Source organism: Nothoprocta perdicaria, unplaced genomic scaffold, assembly GCF_003342845.1.
Source record: "Nothoprocta perdicaria isolate Ctin4 unplaced genomic scaffold, notPer1 scaffold_204, whole genome shotgun sequence".
NCBI lineage: Eukaryota > Metazoa > Chordata > Aves > Tinamiformes > Tinamidae > Nothoprocta > Nothoprocta perdicaria.
In genome coordinates, this window is record NW_020455250.1 from 891,864 (window position 1) to 914,515 (window position 22,652).

A 22,652-nucleotide genomic window follows, 5' to 3' on the forward strand; every position below is an offset into this window, starting at 1 on the left:
AGTTAAAATTTGTCAAATCACCAGTGAACTTGCTGGGGTAAGGGACAATCCTTCACCGCCTCTGTAACGAAGGAATTAAATGATCTCATTAAAAAAGTCTTTTCTATCTAGGACTCTGAAGAAGAAGTCCCACTGGTTGCTCATATAAGGTAGAAAGACATTCCACAGACGGATGCATAACTTCATACAAGCCTTGTGAATTACTCAAAGTGCTGAAAACTCCTGAGAAGAACCAGATGTTCACAGCTGCTGCCAGTGTGCCACAGCACACCATTTCACTACGGTATTGGGCGCTCATTTAAAATTCACTTATTTTTTTGGGAATAATAATCCAAGCCACATTCAGGATATAGACTTTAGCCCTCCATTTGAAGCTTAGGATGCCACAAGGCACTCAGAAGATGGACAACGTGCTTTACATTAGAAATGGAGAGCATAATAATGCTACAAGAGGGGTCAACTTCAGTGTTGCCTTGCTTTTTTGCCACCAGGTAAGCAAACAACAGTAGGCAGCATACGAGGCCTCTGCCTTTGGGGAAGCAGATGATGCTTATGCTCCTTAAAGGTCTCTCTTCCTAGTCACTCATATCCACATACTCAGTATTTTACTCATTTTGGCCACAAAAGTACATTACATATCGCCATGTTTACATGACTATTCAGAAACACAGCACTGTATATATCCAGTATTGTAAAGAATAAAAATCAACCACCAAACATGGTCAAGACCTCCAGGATTGGGCATGTGAACAGTAAGTAATATTATCAGGCTTGTCGAAAGATATCAGATTAACCCAACTGAAGAATAGCTGCACGGAGTGACGGGCCAACAAGGAATGTTTGCTTCTCCCTCTGCAGGCTCTGTCACAAGCAAGCCAGCTTAGCATTCCTCACTAAGGCAATCACAGTGTTTCCACACTTTTTAAGCCTCTGCTGAGGAACGTGAGTCACTTCCCAGCCTCTGGGAAAGGTGACCTCTGGAAGAAGTTATGCTACAAAAGAAGCTTATTCAGCACCAATGGATCCGATTCCTGGACTATCGCTTCTGAGAAAAACACGGAAGCTGCTGGGAGACCAGACTAGGCACAGAGGTCTCAAGGGGATAGAGGAGCAGATCTGAGGCAGTTACCGCTCTCAGCTTCGGTTCACCGAATGAATGCACACCTCTCATCCACTGTAGACATGTAGAAAGAGAGCAAGAGACACAAAAATTCACTTACACTCAAATAAACATATCCTAAGAATCTGCTTTGGCTGGATGGCGGTGTCCATTTTTGCCTTTTGTATGTATTTTCTCTCTTTTGCTGACACTAAATACCGTCATTATCTATCTATGCGTTATCTATACTAACCCTCCCACTGTTGTCATCCATCCCTGGTGGTGCTAAACTGGAAACTACCTAAAACTGGGGGTGCTAAACTGCAGGAAAGCTAGGGCAAAGTTACTATGGAAATAAAACTTTGTCACTCCCTTTCCCTCTGTCTTCTCTTCTGGTCCAACAGAGTCAAGTGGCTTTTCTGGTATTTTAACTGCATATTTCTTAATGGTGTATGCAATGTTACTGGAAGCACGCAAATTACCAATTGCAAATATGCTTTCTGAATGTCAAAGGAAGAAAAACATGCGAAAATCACATAATCAAAGGGTGGGGTTTTTTTTTGTTAAGTTATGTGAAAACTGCTTATCTGTATATTTATAGCAATGGGCATAATATGAGATTGTACTGTCAGATGCCAGCATGTCCAAAATGGCAAAGGGAAAGGAAATTTGGTGCAGTTGGAAGGGTAGGTGAAGGGACTAATGTTTCTCTAGCTTCTCCTAACGCTATCTTTGGCTTTCCAGGAGTATTAGAAGATATCAAAGATGCTAAGGCTGCTGAAACAGCCTAGGGAGCTCAATCTTCCTCTTGGCTATTGTAATAACAAGTGCTCACCACTGTCCCCTTTCGGTAGGTGCCATCTGACCAGGCGATTTCCACAGCTTTCCACTCCATTCTTCCACTGCTATTAAAGTTCATAGGACACAAACAAGGCAAAAATTCCACTGGAAACAATAACCCCTTCCACACTGTTCAACCACTAAGTAGTCATGGCCCTTCAATAACTGGCCCTCAGCACACTGTAGTCAACACTGGCTTAAAGAAAGAGGCAAACTATCAACCTAAAAATAAAGCCATTTAAATCCCACCACCACTTTCAGTAGAACCGTTTTTTAACATACAAACCCTCCAGATCTTCACTAGGAAAGATCCCAGTCTTCCTGGGATCTAGGAAAGAACATTCCAGTCTTTACTAGGAAAGATCATTTTCCCTCCCAAAGCTATTTTTATTTCTACACGAATACATGCATTTTTATTTTCTATACACATTATTACATACACACACACACACAAAATGTACACATATATAAATAACTGAAGACACAAAGAAGCACCTAATCATCTATTATTCAGCTTCACCAGTCACTGGAACTTTGAGAGCTTAAGTCACAGCTGTCTTCAAGCGATAACCCTGCTCAAATTCTGTGGAAAGATTTGCCACTTCATTCTTCGGTCACAAGAGATGTCTTCATTTAAAATGGCCAAATAAAAACAAAAAAAGAAAGGAAGAAAAATTACAAAAGTTCTGCTGAAAATTGATGCAATTAGTGTAGTAACTGCACCACAATGACAAGCCCTTTCTGGCCAGCAGTTGCAGTCACAAGATAGAATTAAAAAGAGGTTCTGAAATACAATTGGCTGTTTTGATTTACTTGAGTTTCCGGAAGTCTCAACTGCTTCAACTTACACTTGCGCCCCTCACAAGGCATCTTTGAGCAATACGAAAAAAAGAGAAAAGCTCCAAGGTGCACAGATGATTCAGAGTTGTGGGTGAGGAATGCAAACTCCTTTCTGCAAAACACCCAGTCTGTTAAGCCCTCTATTACTTCACAAGACATGTCAGGTTCTGTCTTGAACTGGGATTATTGGCTAAGAAGCCACGTTTATAGGAGCTAGGTTAAACAACATAAACACTTGAGCCAGCATCTAACAGTCCAACGGGGCAGGTCACAGGGAGCTTATTTCTCTTCTCACTTCTGGCTGGCCTCAGAGTATAATGAAAGCTGTGGGGATGCGGGGTTCCCTTCCATGTACCAAAGCAATGCATTAGTTTTATTGGAAACTCTGCCTCTGAACAGGAGTGGAGGATGTGCTTTAAAGGGGAAACTGGCTGAACTGGCTCTGTCTCTGTTCAGAGCTGTCCTTAAGGATGCAGTTCTGTAAAAGTGCTGCACGCTTGCAAAAATATGCTATTTACAAATAGCTAATAAAATTTACGGGAGTTGTACCATAAATATTTATAGCAACAGAATGTTTCAATTCAAACAGAAAGATAGAAATCAGCTAGAGTCCTATTTTTATTTAAAATACCAACCAAGAGCACAGGACATTACATCATCCCGTCTAACTTTAGATCGGACAACATTTAAATGAAGGGCCACATTCCACCCCTTCAGATCACAGGCCCAAAGACGCTCCTATTTTTAGTGCGAACATGAGAATAAGGAGATTTCCATAAAAGCAGCAGGTTCCAAAGGGCGCCGCAGCCCTACGGCAAGAGTCGCTCGCTGCAAATGAAGCATGGCAAACTGTCTAGCCAAACAATTGTTCCGAGCCACAGGATCAGATTTAAGACAGGATGTTTCATCACACTCAAAACAAGCCCATCCCTTCTAGGGATGGCAAGGAGGGCCCACAGAAGAGCAGTTTCAGTCAAGCTACCGCAGGTGAGCTGGCTGGCTGATGAGTTTATTTGGCACTGAAGCCAAAAGCGACGGGAGGCAGAACAAAAGCTCAGGGGTTTTGCTAAGATCTTGCAGCAAGCGAACTGCTCAAGTTACAAAAGACAAACTGTTCCCACTTCAGGATCCTCTGATTCCATTAAGCAACTAATGATGGCAATTGACATGAAGTAATTAATTTTGTAACAGAAATGTTGCAACTTACTGACACACTTCCTCCAGTTACAAGCGGCAGAAACAAAAGAAAGTTGACCAAAAAGCAGAGGACACTTCTATGGCAATTCTCTTTGTGCAAAGGCCCCAGATAAATGTTTGACATTTGCAGCTGCCTTGAATAAATACATAACTGGACACAGGGATGGCAGCTCTTAGGTCTCAAGAGCATCATGACTGCATAAATACAAACCTTAACTCCATAGTATATGAAATGGAGTCAAGAGATGTATAATAGTGTATAAAGTATAAATCCACAGGCTCATATAAAACCTGAAGAGGTACATAACTACTTCAAATGTTTTTAGGTTTTGTTTTAAATAAAGAAAATTCCTAAGTAGTAAAACACCATTAGGTGACAAATGAAATCACACAAATTAAAATAAGAGGTGGAGGTAGAGCCCAAAACAAACAATAAAACCCAGAAGGCCAAGATACTGACACATTGAGGCCTCTGGAGTGCAATGCCAAATATCCATTAAACCCAAAACTGGAATGACCCTTTTCCCAAAACTCTTCAGCTGACCAAATCTTTTAGGGATGACTCATACTCTGAGCTGAGCTTTAAGGAACACATTGTGATGAAAGTTTTTCAAAATAAAGCAAGGACTTTTCACTTGACCTTTAATGCAGCTTGCAATTTACTCTAGGTACTGCTAGAGAGCATTGAAGACCACTCAATTGTATTTAATATCACTGAAACGTACAGTTTAATCTACAAGAATAATTGCTAATCAAAACGGCATTTTTAAAACTTAAGTGTTTTGAAGACGACCCAACACCCTTCTAAAGCAGCACAGTGATTTGTTTCAACAGAAGAGGCATGCAGTGACAGGGCCTGCAGTCAACACTGCAGTAGTGTCATGTCCCATACATGGGATCACCAACCGTGGCAACTGCAGGTGACTCTGGCCCCCTCTCCCAAGCCTGCACACACAGATGGGGCAGGGCATCTTGCAGGGTTTCAGCTGCGGAAGCACCGCTCCCTCCAGCTGGAGAAGCTGGAAAGAGCAGCGCTGGCCTGGGAGGGTTTGGTGACACGGGCACAGGAGGGGGCTCCAAAAAAAGGCAGCCCTTACGCTGAAGTAGCAGGGAACAGCATGTGCATCCAGCAACATCTTATGCTGCAGACCTTCACCACAGAATTAAACTTCTTGGCAAAAGATCCCAAATTCATCAGCAAGCTCAGACCAGCTGAGAAATGGCAGAGCTCACAGGCAGTAGGGAGGGATGACAAGGCCGACCTCCAGCCATGACTGCCCGTCAGTTCATCCAGAAGTTCTATGCGATTGCTGGGTGAGGAGAAAAATCCCCTGCAATGAAAGATTTAAAAGGCCTTCTTCATTGCTGCCCAGACACAGGATCAGGAATTCATGAACTCTTCCCATCAGCTCTCATCCAAACACTGAATGAGCACAGCAATGCATTTAAAAGCTACACACAAAGTAGTATTTTTCAGATTCCAAATTGAACAACCACCACCACCAAAACAAAAAGGAAACCAGCTTACCTGCTTCTGGATCTGGAGGAATTCTCCACATGTACAAATTGAAGTCGTCAGAGCCTGAAAGGATGTACTGTTAGAAACAAAAATAAAACCAGGTTACCACAAAGTACTCCTTAATTATGTTTTTTTATTGTTGATCTAATACTGCTGAACAAAAAAGAAAAACAAGGTAATTCAATTCTTTCTGTGCACCTCACTAATCAACTTATCCTTAAATGAGGACATAGGGTACTGGAAAAAGATGTCGCATGCACATAAGGCAACCAGAGTTCAAAAGTAAGCTTCTTGCAGCCAACATCTACTGCCTATAGTATATGCTTTGTTTGCTAAATAAAGCTAAGGTTGTAGCTGGATTTAACTCATGAGTCCAGATCAGATTCTCAGATGCAGCCACCAGGAACTCTGGTCTTCTTTGAGCATCAAAGCCCCTTGCCCTTCTTCCCTCCTCCTGCACTACCAAAGAAAACTCTTTAATACAGGTAACTAATGAGGGAACCAAGACACCCCCTTACATGCAAGTGTATCACAGTCTACTGAAGACCGTGAGAAGTCAGTCACTCAAAGAATAATCATGAACAAAACCAAAGCTAAACCTGTTGTGCCAGCAAACCTACCAGAACTGTTCCAAAAAGCAACTTATCACACTGTTTTCTTCCTGCTCACGGTTACGTTGAAGAAGCAGAGGGTTACCCTGCTCCAACTGCATATGAAGGGTAAAGAAGCTCTTCGTGGTACAGCAGTTCAGACAATGCACAGCTTGACGTAACCCCACTTGCAGACACGCTGGAATGACAGGTGACATCTCTCAAGGCGAAGAGATCACGCTGCTCAGTCACAAGAGGAGGCAACCGGTGCCTTGCCTCCAACTCTCAGCTTTCCAAGAAAACGTACTCCGTGTCATTTCTTTGTCACCCAAATTAGAGACGTGATGACATGCCGTGGAACCGGAGCAGATCCCAATTTCAGTAATACTAGTGTAATTCTACAGTCCTCAAAGGACTTATTGCTTCTGCCTAATCAATGCAGTCAAAGAGGACTGACTTCAAATAAATGAAGCCTGTCCCTTTTTTAACCTTTGAAAGGAGATAAATTGTTTTGTCTGGCTCAAATTTTATGAGTTTGTCTTTCATTCTCCAGAGATACTTTAACTCATCAGGCAAAGTAAAATCAAGCAGTGAATAAACAAGTCTTGGAATAACACAGGACTCAGAAAAAACAAACAAACAAAACATATACTAACATGGAGAAAGCTGCCATAAATTGCATACAGTCTGTTCACAACGCCAATTACATTTTTACATGGTTTGCATGTTTCTAGCCACAAAAATGCAATAACTAGCTCCTCAAATCTCTTCCTGGTTGCCTTGCTAACACAATTCGCCCATTCTTTTCCCTGGGTAAATCTCATTTTCAAGGATGCAGGACAGCAGTAAGCATTTATGAATTCAATTCTGCTCACTTACTGACAGGTAGGAAGCATTGATCAAACAGTAGTTCCTTTAAAAAGTCAGCTCATCATCATGAGCACATCAGCTCAGCATCGCTCACAGTGACCTGCTGGTACCAAGAATATAGGCTTTCCTTTCACACGACTTCCTATACTTGCCTGCCCACAGCAGGCTCAATGTCTGTGCCAAATATGCATGACTGGGGCTCATGTAGATAACCTTCCAGTTACCCGAGAGCAAGGAGCTCTAACATGTCTTGTTATACAAAAAAAATGTTCCTTGGGGGGAAAAAACTCTTAAAGTTATGAAAGTGTGGCCAATTATTGCCATTTATTAGCAAAGCGTGCAGTCGAAGCACAAACTGGTTTGTCTAACACACATAGGGGAATAATGAAGATTTCTGAAACAACTGAAAAAACCCCTTCCAGTCTTGAATTTATGGCAATAATTCACTTTTAAAAAGCAAACAAGTTCTAACAACCCATTGATAACAGAGCAATTTACCCCCTGACAGAATAAATCAAGCAAATCTACCAGTGATAGGTGCAGAAGTGACAACTTTGAGGTATCTTGTACCAGATCTACACATATAGCCACGGGCAACCCCCCCCCCTATATTACATCTGTGTGTTCAGGGAACTAGGTGTCTATGAGTGTCTGTGACTACTACCAAACACACTGTCCATGCATCCTCCCAGACCCTGGCCAGCTGTCTGGAACATCTGGCATATCACTGCCCACCGACATCCTACCTGCACAAGCTACTGCTTCCAGCGTGCTCAGCCTTTGCAGAGAGCAAAAATCCTTGCAGCAACACAGAATATCCACAACTGAACTGCATCAGCAGGAACAGAAGTGGAAGGTCAAGGCAAGTGATTATTCCCCTCACCCTGGCACTTGCAAGGAGCACTTCTTGTTGGCGTGCTCCAACAAAAGGGAAACATAAATTGCCCATAGGGCCCCTATTGCTGAAGGACACGAACTGTGAGAAAAGGCCAGGGAACTGGCTTCAATTAACAGAAAGCAAAGGAGCAGAGAGGACCCTGTTTGTAGCCTTCCCATGTCTACATGGGAAAACATAGAAGTCTGAAGCAGACGGTCTCCTTGGATTTATCATCAACAAGAGGTGGGCACAATTCTGAAGGAGGGAAATTCCAACTGAGCATGAGGAACAAAGTGCTCATGATGAACATAAGCACTGCAGCGGGTACCTGCAGATGCCAATGCATCCCCACAGCGGAAAATCCAAAATGTAACTGGACAATTCCCTGAGCAATCTCATCCGCACTGCTCTGAACAGGTGGTCAGGACAAATGAGACTGACATCAAAAATGCCCAAAGCAGCAGCTGAGAAAGTTCCCTCAAGCCTGATGTTCTAAACAATGGGCTAGGAGTCCCGAGTTTGCTCCACTGGTGATTATTGCCAATTCACCACATTCCATAGAAAACCCAACTATCTGGCAGCCATTATAGCAGCCAGCCTTGTTTTTCACTCCTCTGACCTGTTCAGCTATCGCTGGACTAAACATCCTCCTGCTGTTCTCACAATATTAATACAGCATTAAATTCCCAGTTGTGACCTTTATGTTCTATCTTGCAAGATCAGTTGATGGGGTCTTAACAGTGGAGCGTAAGTTCTTGGCTGGTGCCCAAGAGACAGCCAGCCAGAAGCACAGTCAGGAATGCAACTACTTAAAGAAAAATGTTAGCAATTGAAGCTTCATGAGTGGACAACCAAGCTGCTGTAGCCAGCAACTCTTGCCTGCCTTGACATTTGAAGAGTAAACAAAATCTCCATTAGCACTGTCTGTACAAAATGATGGGAACCAAGGCTAATGAAGAGCACAGCTGGATTGACCTTACCAGGACATTTACACAATTGACATTTCCGTGATCATCTCGTGAGAAAAAGTCTTGCCTTTTTTTTAATGTATTCATTATGAATATGACAATAAATCAATAGCCTTCCAAACTAATTGAAAGCTGGAAGATAAGGGTGAAAAAAAGGCAAAAATCAGTCCATACTTCTGAAGAATTCAAATGAACAATTGCAATGAAGTGCACCAAGCCTTAGCTATCAAGGCTGAAAACCAGAGGGAGCAGAGCAAACTTAAGGAGAGAGGGAACAAAAAGGAAAGCAGGGATAGATGTAAAGTTATGCTGCATACACTTAGTCTCAACTTCAGTTGTGGTCACAGACTTTTGATCTTCAGCTGTGCAAAAAGTAACCCCTAGCAAAGCACCTTTTAGCACTTAAAAGGCTAGACAACTGTGGGGACAACGGCAAGCCAAAACCGTGGGGCTACTCAAAGGCAAGCAGAGGGCCGAGGCAGCACGCAGCCCCTGCCTGCTCCTGCCGAAAGGCAAAGCCGAGGAGAACAGAGCGCCGCGCTCCAGGGCGGCGGCGAATTCTGAATCGGACCAGATGCCGAGCGAAGTGCTCAGATGCTCGGATGTCTGCAAGGAGAGGCCAATATTAAAAACATCTGTTTCATTGTCTGCATTTTTTGCTGCTGTATCTGGTCAGGACCTCAAAAATAAACATTCGGAATACTCGCATGAGCATGAAATTAGACAGAAAAGCACCTTCTGATAATTTTTATATGTATGTGTGTGTATATGTATATATTTAATACACATATTTTTTGCTTTAGAAGAGGGAATCAGCCTCTACATGTAGCTGTGAGCAACAATGACAGGAAAAGGCTTCCAGATGACTCCAAGCTGCTGATTCAGAAGTTTGCCTTACAAGGAAGCAAAGTGTCAGGCGTGGCCAGAGGCTGCTGCTGGAGAAAGCCCAGATTCGGGGGAGCCTCAAGCAGGCGCAAAGCGCTCGGCGAGAGCCCTCGGCAGGGACCTGGCAGCGTCACTGCGCACTAACCTCCTCACTCGTTCCACTGGAACTTCGGATTTTCCATCTCCCCGAGGAAATTACAGCAGTTGATATAAATAAGCAGAGATCTAATCTGCTGCTGCTGCTACAGTCGCCTAACAGTAGCATTAACATTGCATTCAGTAGCATTAACGTTGCTTTTTGCAATACTACTGCTCTGGGGAATTTATTTTTCTTCTTAGCATCACCAGCCTGAAGGCTTTCAGAATCCCACTGGCTACATATTTGCAGGTGCTACTGAATATGGAGTACTTAAGTAAAATTAAATCCAAGTCAAACCTTATTTTATAATTTACAACATGCACTTTTCTTTTTTCCTTATGGGTGGGAATTATTTATGACCTGGATCAGAGATATCTTTCCACCTGTGGCCCTAGACAAGGAACTAGATGGCAGAGACCATCTTTTCCAAACATACTATTCTTTAGAACAGACCTACTAATGCACAGGAGAATAAGAACGGTGAGTTACAATGGAAAAATGCCCAACTAAAGAAGCCATGAACATGTCTAAAGATGCCTAAATTAGGGGTAGTCATCCTACAGACAGTAAAAAGTTTGACTGTCAAATTCCACGCTGCTGACTACAGCTCTACTGACAAGTCTGCTCTGAAAGAGACTGCACTTAAACCCTCATCCCCACTCCTTCGAGCATGTCTGTCCATTCCTTAGATGGGGAAAGGAAGCTTGGGGCAGCAGAGATCAGGCTAGACAGGATTTTTCTCATGCTTTCAAAGAGATGCCACCTAGCTTGAAGTAATCCAATATCCACAAGTAAGAGAAAGAAGCACAGAACCACCCAGGATGGCAACAGTCCTTTAGCTGGCTCCTGTAAGAGGCAGCATGTACAGCCTCCATACATTGCCCATAAAGTAACAGAGCTTGTGGGCTGGGCACGGGCTTTTGCTTGGTCTCCTAAGGTAATAAGGGAGCACCTGGATGGCTGCAGTGAGCCAGAGAGAAGTCCTAACCGCACTTGTCTGTGACAGCCCACACACAGGAGAATCCACAGATGGGCCTAAAGCATCACAGAAATCTGAAAAAAAAATTATCCAATATATATCAAAATCACAGTGATCAATATTCTGGAGAATGAATCCATTCACAGGCAGAACACAGAACTGCATATTCCACTCCACCAAGAGAAAATTTCCTATGGAAAGCTTATGCTATTCTGCTATTTGTGGCATCTCTAAGTCTCTAAGAACTTTTAAGCCTAATGGCCGATTTCAAATTTAATAGAGGACCAGAGGGCTACAGAATTATTAGGCTCCTAGGAGAGCTTTTATAAAGAGGCAGCCATACAGAGACAGGATCCCCTCTATGCAACTGCTGAATGAAACCACAAGCTGACTCCTTGCAAGGCATCAGGAAACTTGGACAGAAGCTCCTCCTTGAAGGAAACAAAAACCCAGAGCTCTGCTGCTCTTGTAGCTACCTGACTTTTTCAAGGTGCTAAGAAAACCAACTTTATATAAATAAAAGAAAGTAGTAAGAAAAGTCATATATACATACGTATACATTAGTGTGTGTGCGTGCAGGTTTGTGTACATATACTTTATGTGTGTTCATTTGCATGTATCTGAACCGTAAATGCACATCTTATTATATGTTACACATTCTGCATGTAAAGAAAAGAACAATAACAAAAATGTATCTGCTTCTGGATCTTCTGTGATGCCAAGACTGCTCTTTCCTTCGAGTGAGACTCTTCCACCTTATTTCTTTTTTATTTTTTAACATGACTGATACTTACAATTTGACCAGGAATTCAGCATTAAATCTGCGTTTTCCTGCAGTTAAAATACCCACAGATTTGTTAGAGCATCCACTGACCAGGGCAGAAACAAGAATAAGAACAAGGCTATGGAAGAAAAGCCCTTTCCCTATTTGAAAAGCAACAGCAAAAAAGACAACAAACAAATGAAAACCAGCAAGATAACACAGTTTGTTTGCAATGGGCCATTCCAGAGGAAGAATAAAACCTCCTGTAGAACAGCCATGCAGTGGTTCCCTTTCTTTAAGGATCAAGGAAACAAGGAGAGCCAGCAGGCCAAGCATTTCCATCTCTTTGGAAGGGCTGATCTCTCTGCCGGGCTACTTGCAGGGTGATGCATCCAGGCTCTCAGTGGAGAGCTGCTGCTGCAGCCAGTTTGGAAAGCCTGTTAACCTGCCAGAGTGGCCAGCTGCTGACCTCGGAGGTACATGTGCTTCCTTCTACCAAACGGAGATGAAACTCGTACGTTCTCTCATCTTCTGCTTTGTGAGTAAACCAGGGGGCTTGATCCACAGCTTCCGTGCAGTATCTGACACAACAAAGACTAATCTACAACTAGGGCTCTGTGGCAGCACTGTGGTATTAAGAAACACATTTATTTGAGAACAGTTGCTTTTTTTTTTTTTTTTTTTCCTCCTCTCCATACTAGCCAGGACATCTTGTTTTCCCAAGAGGGTACAAACTGTAGCAGAAATGAAACTTCAAAGATTTCCCTCGTGGCCTGAGGATCAAGCAGGTATCCCCAAAGCCTTTCTCCGGACAATATCACCGCTCCTCAGTACGCAGCATGCCTATCTCGTGAACCACTGTGACTGGAAAAAGAAAAGCTATGACCTAACAGACCGGAAAACACAGATTGCTCCTAGTGCCTAAAATTCAAAAGCCAAACATTTTTATTTCCACTCCTTAAAGCCTTAATCTCATAAGCAACCAACTATGCATGGGGCAATTTTAAATGCTTACGGAAGCATCATCAGAAACAATCCATCAGCTTTTTAACAGCTGCCTTTCTGGTATGCAGAAAGACCCTAACAGTGATCTTTAATCACGAGCAAAAGTAACGCAGAAACCATTATTGTGGATTTCTGTGGCAGGGAAAGTATTTCTGTTATGTTCCAAAGAAAGCAACTAGTTTCTCCAAGTGTATGAAGGGGACTCTTCCGTACATGGCTGAAGCCACGTGCGCCCTCATTATTTTCTTTGGCTTCCTTCAGCCATTTGCTACTTCTTCAAACGTGCTCGAATAAAACTATTTGGTTGGTTAAGAACATCCAGACTTCAGAGCCTTCTTTTGGCTATCCAGAGAAGACCAAAAGAAAGCTCTGTAGCCTGGATGTTCTTAAGGCCTGCAAACCTCAGAAAAGTCCCCCTCAAAAAATTCCGGCCCCTTTTACTTCAGCATGCATCCTTTCGGGCTAGCGTGTCAGTAGCCAAAGCTCCAATCCCCTCCGCCCAGGGCTTACGGGAATTCTGAGAGAAGAGAGGCAGGAAACGTGGCTGGCAGGATGCCCCGGGGAGCAGGGAAAGAGGCAAACAACGTAGGAAGGGTTAAAGGAAGCTCTTGGCCTCTTCTGGCAAGACCTGGAGTCCGAAGAGTCATTTTCAGGAAGACCTTCCTAACGTCAGTTACCAAAAGTCACGAGGAAGAAAGAAATTCTTAGGCTATGAAATTAGTTTAGCTTTGTTTGTTTGCTTTTCCCAAGTACCTGCTTATGTATGTTGTATATAGTTACGCATAAAGCTGGGATTTAAACCATATTTTAGAGAAAGTAAAAAACAAAACCCAATCTCATTGTTAAGTCCTGGAAGAACTCAATTTAAGATACAGCAAGACGCTATGTTTTTGTGTCTGGTTTTTCTTGTTGGCCAAGCACGAAAGAAGAATTTTTCACTGAATCATCTAACATTTTAAGAAATACTGAACCGTAGTTTAGCGCAGTCAGTAAGACATCTTCTGTGCAGAGGAATCATGCAAGGTACTCTGTAGAAAGGAAGACTTCCTTTTCTGCTGTTTAGTTAAGGCTACACATTGATAAGTACTGTTTCCTGAGACAAATGGCCCTTCAATTAGACGACAGAAAGAACACCACAAGGCGAGTTGCACTGCTATGCAAAAGCAATGCGCAACCATATAAGACCTCTGGCAGCTATATAACTAACCCTGCTCTAGTTATGTTTAAATAGTAACTCTGTCCCGCTAAAAAACTGCGTTGTCCCTAAGCAGGACTATTTAGCACATGGGCTCCAACATAACGACGGCTGTAACTTTATAGGGAGTTGGAGCAGGCGGCAGGACCGTGAGCGGTGCATTCCTGAAACTCTCCTATAGCACTGTAATGTCAACAGAAAAGGCTGAGCGGTGATGTAATGTCTGAGGGCATGCCAGAGTCAAGACACTTTTTGTTTGAATCGCAGGGTACAAGTCACTTCTCCCCACCCCTGCCTTTTTTTTTTTTTTTAAGCAGGCACTAACCAGTCGATTTTACAGCTAACAAGCATTACAGCTCCAAATTATCTACACAATAAAAAAAAAAAAAGGAAGGAAAGGAGAACAAGCTGATAACACTTACCATTGCGACACAGACAAGAATTCTTGTCAAAAGCAAAAAAGCTTTTGGTCTATTTTAGTTCAAGGGGATTTTTTCCCCCCGCCCCTACTGCCCGTGACCCTGAGTCTCACACACTTAAAAAGGAATTTAGGCAACTGAAGTCCTTTAATATTCCCTCCGCCCTCAGGCCCAAGAGGATATTTTCCATATTAGTCTGTATAGTCAACTGGGAACCAAAAAAAAAGAACAACAAAAAAACCCTTAGTTTTGAAACAACATTTCCCAAACTCTAATGAAGATGAGAAGAATGGGAGCTCCCTTGTATCTCTGTGCACCTTGAGATTCTCACACATTTCACAGTTTGGATACAAACCAACAGATGTGCACATCAGGGTGAAAATCAGTGAGCTGGGTGCATAAATGAGCAGCCTTTGAGAACCAGAGCCCGGATGCCAGTATCCCAAAGATGAACAGCTCACAAATCATGAACAAGCCTCTCGAGCAAGCGGAGGGAGCGGGCAGCAGGAGGTCAAGCTTGACCCTTCCAGCCCGTCTGGTCCTTGCTGCCTTCCACAGCTGCGTGACTCAAGGGGGCTCCAGGACAAGGCGAGGGGTTTACAAGGCTGAGCTCATTCATCTGCCTACATCAAAGCTCCCTGTAAAGAAGGGGAAATAGGTGGCAAGAGAATGAGGTCATTGCATCCATGACACAGACAAAAGGCAGAATTCTGAGAGGAGCGAGTAAAGACAATTATAATTGGGCACAAATGAAGCACCCAGCTAAGCGTTTTCTGTCAGGCTTTGGTAGCTATAAGAGACAAGGAAGGCCTCACTGGGGCATTTCTAGGAAAAGTATTTGCATGTATTGTTTGCTGCTTTTCAAATCAGGTTCACAAGGGCAAGGGTAATAATGCTCTTGAAGAAAAACAACTGCCTGTTTGCAAGGGCACAAAGCAGCTCTTCATCCTCAAAAATCCCTGTCACTTAGCTCTTGCCACATCCCACAAACCCCAAATAAGCTACAAGAATTCAAAACAGTCTAACCACTTTACTCCATTTTATCTTAAAACTAAAATTCACCAAGATTAACAGATGAAACTGCAGTTTTTGTTCCCTGAAGCATTAATGGCATTGAATTCTTTGTTACAAGGTTTCGATTTACTTGCAATGTAAGTGTTTTAATGCAACTAGTTGGTATGAGGATAACCTATAGCAAGCTCCCCTCTTAAGCGACAAAAGCCAGAAGTTTTGGATCTAGCTTCTCTTGAGCAGCCATCAGAATCTACGGGTGCCCAAAGATGGAATACTAAAAAGATGTCTGTTTAATTTGTGCAAAGAAATTGTATTAGCTGAACTTAAAGACAAACACATACATACACCCACTTGTCACAGCATTATAGTATTTAATCTCTTAAAGTGTGTGAACTCTAAGAGCACTTGCAAATTGTGTGCTTGCTGTTAGGGATATGTTCATTTATGTCATACTACAACCTGAAAGCTCTCTTTTGAGCCTCTCTTTTTGAGGTTACTTACCTTCTCTGTAGATTTTCACCACTGTGTTGCAGTGAGATTCTGGAGACAAATACTGAGTATTTCAAACTAAAAGACGAAGCTTTCTAAACCTTGATGGCCATGATTCACAAGAAAGCCCTCCACAAATAAACTGCTTGCTGTGTCCAAACATCAGTTGAACCTCACAGCTCTCATAGGAGATTTCCCACCCACCCTCCTATTGCTTCTTTACATCCCATTCATACACTTGGCCTGAGACCTCAGAGAGTCAGTTTAAGTTATTAACCCTGAAAAAGAAGTTTCCAGGTTAGGAAGCTGAAGGAGCTCAATGAAATACCTTGTATCACGTATGCCTCTGCTGGGCAAGGAAGGCCTCCTCCTTTCAGCAGTTCACTTTTTCTCAATGCAAATGCACTCTAAGCACTGATGAGTTAGGCATGTGTCTTTTCTTGTTAGGATTAAAACTCAAAATCTAATGCAACTTTATCTGATAAATGAGATGTACAAAATACTTTTTGAATACTGACTAACTTCAAAAAAAATACAAAGCACTATAAACCAACTATTTAAGAGAGCTTAGAAGAAAGAAAAGATTGAATCATCAGGTTAACATGTGTGAAAAGAAAAACTAAAGAAGGATAAAATCAGAATACCAGTAAGAACACAAGTATACTATGTCTAAATCTCTTCAAATGCTCCCTGAAAAAAAAAAAAAAAAAAAAAAAAAAAAAAAAAAAAAAAAGCCCACACAAACTTTTGTTCCTATAAAGAAATATGAGCAAGGATTTCTATGAAGCTCAGCAGGGACTTTGAATAGATTTCAAAAGACAAACATTCTTTATTAAAGCAAATTATAGCAAGATTAAAAAGAAATAAACAGGACTGGGAGAGACAGGATTAAGTTGGAACTCTTTTCTTGTGCTTTTTGTCAGTGAATTCTGATTTTGGAAAGAAATGCTTTATTTACATTATTTTACATTCACAGACTTACCAAAAAGAGAAGCACACTAGTTCTGCAATAGGATAAATCGCAAAAAACATTCTGCAAGTTTCCCACTCATCTTGCATAGCTTGAAATAGGTTCCAATTCTGATCTTTTCTAGATTCCTCTGAAACCAGAACTGGGCTCTCTGTAGAAGACAGTCCCTAAGGACTATCCCAATAGCTGGCAATCCAGGCCAGCCGAGTCTCACGTTACTGGGCAGTTTGGGACACGCACAGTTATACTACACCTCTGCAGTTCCTGTGACTGCAACTTTTTTTTTTCCTCTCCAGCAGCAAAACCGTCTTTACAAGAATCAGCTATAAGCACCTACTCACATGCATCTCTCCAATATTTCATATTAAGCCTTATCTTCTCTCTTAGCTTCCAACTCGTTAGTAGCACCACGTGCCACTTCTTAGCTGATCAAAAAGTCAGGTGAAAGACTATCAAGCTTAGAGAAAAAAAAAGAAGAAAAAAAGCACACTTCTGAAGCACAGAATCAGCCTGATGCAAATGACCATATTCCTGATTTGAAAAGCGGAACAACAGACACTTAAGGCTTTCTTTTCTAGTTTTTACATATTAGATAAGAAGCTAAATTATTGTCAGAATGTACACAAGCCTACTTTTAACTCCAGAGAACAAAAACAGTGTCATCTTTAGGCTGACTACACAATGCACTTGAGAATAGCAGCACTTCTTTTTCCCAGAGAATGGTACACGGAGATGGCCCCCATTGTAAATTCTCCCGATATTTTAAGATTGTTTCAGTATTTCATTTTCTTTCTCCCCTAAACGATGTACAACTCAAAAGCAACACACGGCACACACAGCTCCCCCCATGCCCATTAGTCACATTGCTCAGTGCAGTGACGCAAATGCATTTCCTGCTTAGGAGCTGAAAGAAGCTCAACTCTGCCTCCTGCAGCAGCAACAGAATTAAGGAACGAATTCTTATTGCAGAACCACTATTGATGACAGCACAGAAATTTTCCTATCTTAATTTTGTGGTGTCGTAGCTTGAAAATACATCCTTAAACATCCTTAGTGGTTATTAAATACAGCTGTCTAAAGATGATGCTCAGATCCAGCAACACGCAAACTACTGCCAGTCACTCTGTGTGGCCCATTTCCTTGTGATTGGCAAAGGGGACCAAGGCCTACCGTAGCAGAGCAGCAGTCCTAACAGGACACTGAACCTTAAGGACTTACCAGATCCAGTGGTTTATTAATAATGAAGAAATATTACAATTTGAAACAAGAATTAAGAACTTTTTACATCCAAGTCTAAAAATATTTAGGTTCTGTGGGACCGTGTTTCTTGCTTTTAAAAGCAATATGGAAATGAATGAAAGACGTCTCCTTATCATACCTGGATAACACTAATCCATGATTCTACTGCCATATTAAATGTGCTTAAAAAGCCTCTGTAAACACTTTTATTGTGAATATCAACTTCCAAATACTAAACCACGTTCATGAGACACCCATGAGACCACACTTGAAGAGGTAAAATTGGTGTGTTTTAGTGGAATATTCTTCTCCTTTCAAAGTCTACATTGCAAAACAGTTTCCAAGTAAAACAGACAAAACTACACAAATCCCGTTTCCTTTTTTTTTTTTTTTTTTTTCCAAACCTCCTGAATCAGGGAAAACCAACAAGCAACATCACAGGGGTATCCTCAAACACTCACAGCAGCTCTGGAGACCAGCGACAGCCTCCCTCACTAATTACCTGATCACGATCACCTGCGAAACAGCAGCTCTTCATGGTGCAGGAGTTGAAGTACCCTTGGTTGTCAAACTGGAAGACGGGCAGCCGGCAGTGGATGTCGTAGAGAACGGGCGGGAGGCGGCGACGCAGCGCCAGGAGCTGCGTCCCGTTGCTGTTGAAGCGCACGCTCATGGCACTCTGAAGGGACAGGTTGCCACCGTAGCGCAGCAGAGAACTGGGAAGGGAGAGAACACAAGAAGAGGCAACGTGTGAGACAGGCCACCCATGTGAACCAAGTTAAGGAGGGAATTCTCTCTCTCTACTTTTATTGAGCAATTTCCAACAAATGAGACACAGTAAATTCTAATCCTGTTTTTTTTTTTTCCCTCCCCTTTTCAAAGTATTAATTGATTCCCGAACAAGCTTTACTCAAAGGTTGGATGACAAACTATCAAAACGTTAATACTATGAAATCTTCAGAAAGCTGAACTTGACTTTCCTGTCTCTGTGAGAGTGGTTTCATTAACATTAAATATATTTCCTGCACGGCAGCAAAATCTGAGAGTAATCTTGAGTCTTAAAAGGGCTGTTCTGGTATTTCTTGAAGTTCTGGGGTGTCTGCATGCAGACTGACCCTACCAGCACTCAGTTCTCTCTGCTCAGCTCCTGCCCTAGTGCAGCCCAGCCAACCTCCCCTCCTACCCTCCAGGCGTGGGATGGCACTTTCTCCAACTGTAGATACTTAGACCATTATCTCATTCCTGTTTCTATTTACATCTCTACAGGTCATCAGAGGATGTTTGGACTCCACAATCAATTCCAGCTGTCCTCAAAGGCCATTTTACTAACAAGTGATTGCAAGAAATGCTAAAATAAGACACTTAGCTAATCTCAGATTTGCTTCATCTACAAAATATTACCAAGTAGCCAAGACAATGATGCTAACACGTGACACTTAATACCTAAAGTGCTCACATGGTCGAAACAGCCTGATTTCTTGCCCCATATAAGGGTGTATGATCAGAGTTAAGAGTTTTTTTTTTTTTTTTAACTCAGTTCTTTCTTCTTAAACTCAGAAGTCAACAACAAAAAAGGGGCTATTTCCTTTCTACCCAGTCTTTTTGAAGACAGTAACAGAATATGGAATTTGTCTCATTGAGGAGACTGAAGAAAATCAAAGCATACCTGAATATGGGATTTCTGGTCTCTTCAGAGACTTATATTCAATCTTTGTACTTTAAAGTAGTATTTGCATGGCAAAGACAACACAGAAGGAAGATATTTTATTCTTGTTTCGTTCAGAGTTTTTTGAAAGGAGGAAAACTAGGAGGTCTTGAAACCTCCTTAAGCAGTATAGGAGCCAGCTTTTGTTAAAAGGTTTCAAGCAGTCTCCCTCAAATCAAGTGTTAAGAGCTGGGACTTTTGTGCAACTCCTGGACGAAGCAGGAAGGCCAGTACAGAAGCTGGAGATTCTAGAAGGAAGTTTATTCATTGCTTTTCACGCCATATACGTTCAGATGTAGCTCTCTGCTATAGCATTTGTGAGAAGTGAGTCACTCTGCATGGATAGGAAGCCACATTCCTCACAGGTTGAGGCATGCACTGTTACATGAGATAGCTAAAAAACCACTATTGTTCCTAAGCCAGAGCTAAGGAAAAACAAACAAACCAGAACGCTCCACATAATAACTTAATACACTAGAAACAGGCTGCCTGCTCCTTGATGCACTTCAAATTGTCAAAGCCAGGGTGCTACAAATGAATCAGAAGTCATATTGCCACATTTTCAAAGCTAATTAGTAAGAACTTCAAGTTGGACACCAAGAATTCTTAATGCATGTTACTGTTTTGGGGTGGGTCTTTTTGGGCAGCTACGCACATGCCTTTTATGTCTTATTGAATCTGGATTTCAGCTTCATGGAAACCCAACTAAGAGTGATGCTAGGAGTTCTAGAGCAGGTTTAAGGGAAAGCCAAAGCTAGTGTCCAGGAACAGGAACAAGACAACGTTCTCTCAGTAGCTGTGGTGACAGATCACATCAAGTCAGTTTGTGTAGTCTCCCCTGCTTCATCATCACTTTAGGTCACCAGAACAGATGATGACACCTTCGCTGCCACCTTCTCCTACTACCCACAAGAGCTTGTGCAGGAAGCCACACCACGGCACTAATCTAGACATAAAAAAGACCATCCACAGAAATAAAGAGATAAGTTTTGATCCTAGCCATTCCCAATTCCTGCTCATCACACGGAGCCTTGTGCTGCAGCAGTGCCAGGGAAGTGTCCCTGGCAGCAGGAGCTGCAAGGCCCACACTCCCCTCTCCCCGTGGCCAGCTCTCTTCCACAAAGCAAACATCATGCAGAATTTTCTCCTGCCTAAATGTGAGCGAGCCTTCCGGATGCCCCATCCTTTCAGACCTTCAAGCACAGCTTCCATGGTTACTAGTATTAGGCCCTGTCTGAAGTATTCTGAAATTTAATTTTATAGTAATAGTAATGTAATATTAAGCAGTTTCCATTCTACTTCCAAGAGTATTTTACTTCAGAAATTAGTAAAAATAAGAAAGACAAAAACCTTGGAAAATGTCATCATATCTACACATAAGAGGACTACAGCACAGGAGCTACATATTTAAGACCTTTTGAAATCCCTCCAGTTTTACCTATCTTATACCCTTGTTCCACACAATTCAGCCAGACTTGCAGCAGAAACAGCTCATGCTGTTCCTTGACCACAATGTTTGGCTCAAACTTAAAAAAAAAACAAACAAACAAACAAAAAAACCCACGACATAAGAGCAGTACCTAGAACTGAGGAACCCCAGTTCTTATTTTAGTTGATTGCAGAACAATGAAATTGGCGGGGGGGGAGAAAAAGTCTCGTAAGACTTTTTTCTACCAGGACTAATAGAATGTTATTCCATTTCCATCAAAACTTCAAGAAACTGATAGCATTAAATCACTTTAAACCATTAATACGTAAGAGGATGTCTGAATCAAGAAGCTCCAAAATTTCAAATTCACCTATACCATGAAGTAGAAAGACTCACCGACTCACCTGATCTTCCCATGGTTTTAAGCCATGGTAGCTTTGGAATCAGAAAATTAGAAATTTCACGTTTCACTTTTTTTTTTTTTTTTTTTTTTGGGTACCCTCTTGAGGGAGGAGGAGGAGGAGAGAGCAGGGAAAGGAAGCTTGAAAGAGGGGGAAGGGGAGAGCTGTATTTAAGCATGTAGAGCATTGAAGTGCCTAGCCCTGCTCTCCAGGTTGCATTATAGTGCTGCTTTCTCACTTTAGCTCATGTTACTTTAGGGATTTCTGTTGTTCTCTAAAAGAAAAATCTAGGGCAATGCAGACATGTTTGGATATGTTGCTCATGTTTGAGCTGTCCTTTCTGCCTGCTCCTTACTTCACGCATCCTTCCTCTGCGAGCAATTTCAGAGACATTTCTTGCATGTTTTGGAAAATATACTAAGGCATCAGACTTAGCATTCCCAACTCAAAGACCCAGACCCTGACACCTAGTGAGAAATCTGAGGATATCCCGAAAAGAGCAAGTCTGACGACAACAGGTAGCACCCATTGTCAGCCAAAGGCGCTGTCTCTGTGCATCTGGACTACTCTGGAATTTAGTCTGCTCCCAAATCCATCTCCCTCAGGCAGCTGAGGAATGCTGATGTTGCCTACCAGCTCTGGAAACAGCATGGAAAAAAGACATGCCTATTTATGGGGCTTTTTAAAGAAAAAGTCTTGCACAATGAAGAGAAACATTTAGTCCACAGCCAGAACATGAAAATCCAAACACACGTGTGGTGGGGAGCAAATGGACAGGGCCTCCAACCAAGGGCAGGGAACCCCGATACCGCAAACCCACCCGCTCCCAGTGGCCAGAGCTTGCACCACTCAAACGCTTCCTCTGTGGGTAAAGTCAGAACCTACAGCAGGCTGCTCCCCTGCTCCTTCTGTAGCAAAGGAGGCGTTTCATCCGCCTTGGAAAAGGTGACCGCCTGATTAGTAACATAAGCTCAACCCACCGTATTCAAACATTAGCTTGGCAACATACAGGGGCCATTAAAACTGAAAGATCATAGCGCCTTGGTGAAGTAAATAAACCAGTGTGCATGACAGCATTAAATCGAACCATTAAATGGTGACTCTTGATAAGCTCCAAATCTGACAGGGGAAGGAGGGAAGGAGGGAAGGAGGGAAGGAGGGAAGGAGGGAAGGAGGGAAGGAGGGAAGGAGGGAAGGAGGGAAGGAGGGAAGGAGGGAAG

The 22,652-nt window shown here is 42.4% G+C and overlaps 1 protein-coding gene across 1 annotated transcript in view; it reads right to left on the reverse strand.

Annotated features, from left to right (window-relative positions):
* DCAF5 (DDB1 and CUL4 associated factor 5) overlaps positions 1-22,652 on the reverse strand; it is a 53,942-nt gene that overhangs the window by 12,463 nt on the left and 18,827 nt on the right. Inside the window, exons 5-6 of the mRNA XM_026038213.1 lie at positions 18,400-18,613; positions 5,505-5,571 (exon numbers count right to left, since the gene is read on the reverse strand). Of these exons, the coding sequence (XP_025893998.1) occupies positions 5,505-5,571; positions 18,400-18,613 (281 nt within the window). The remainder of the gene's footprint in view (positions 1-5,504; positions 5,572-18,399; positions 18,614-22,652) is intronic.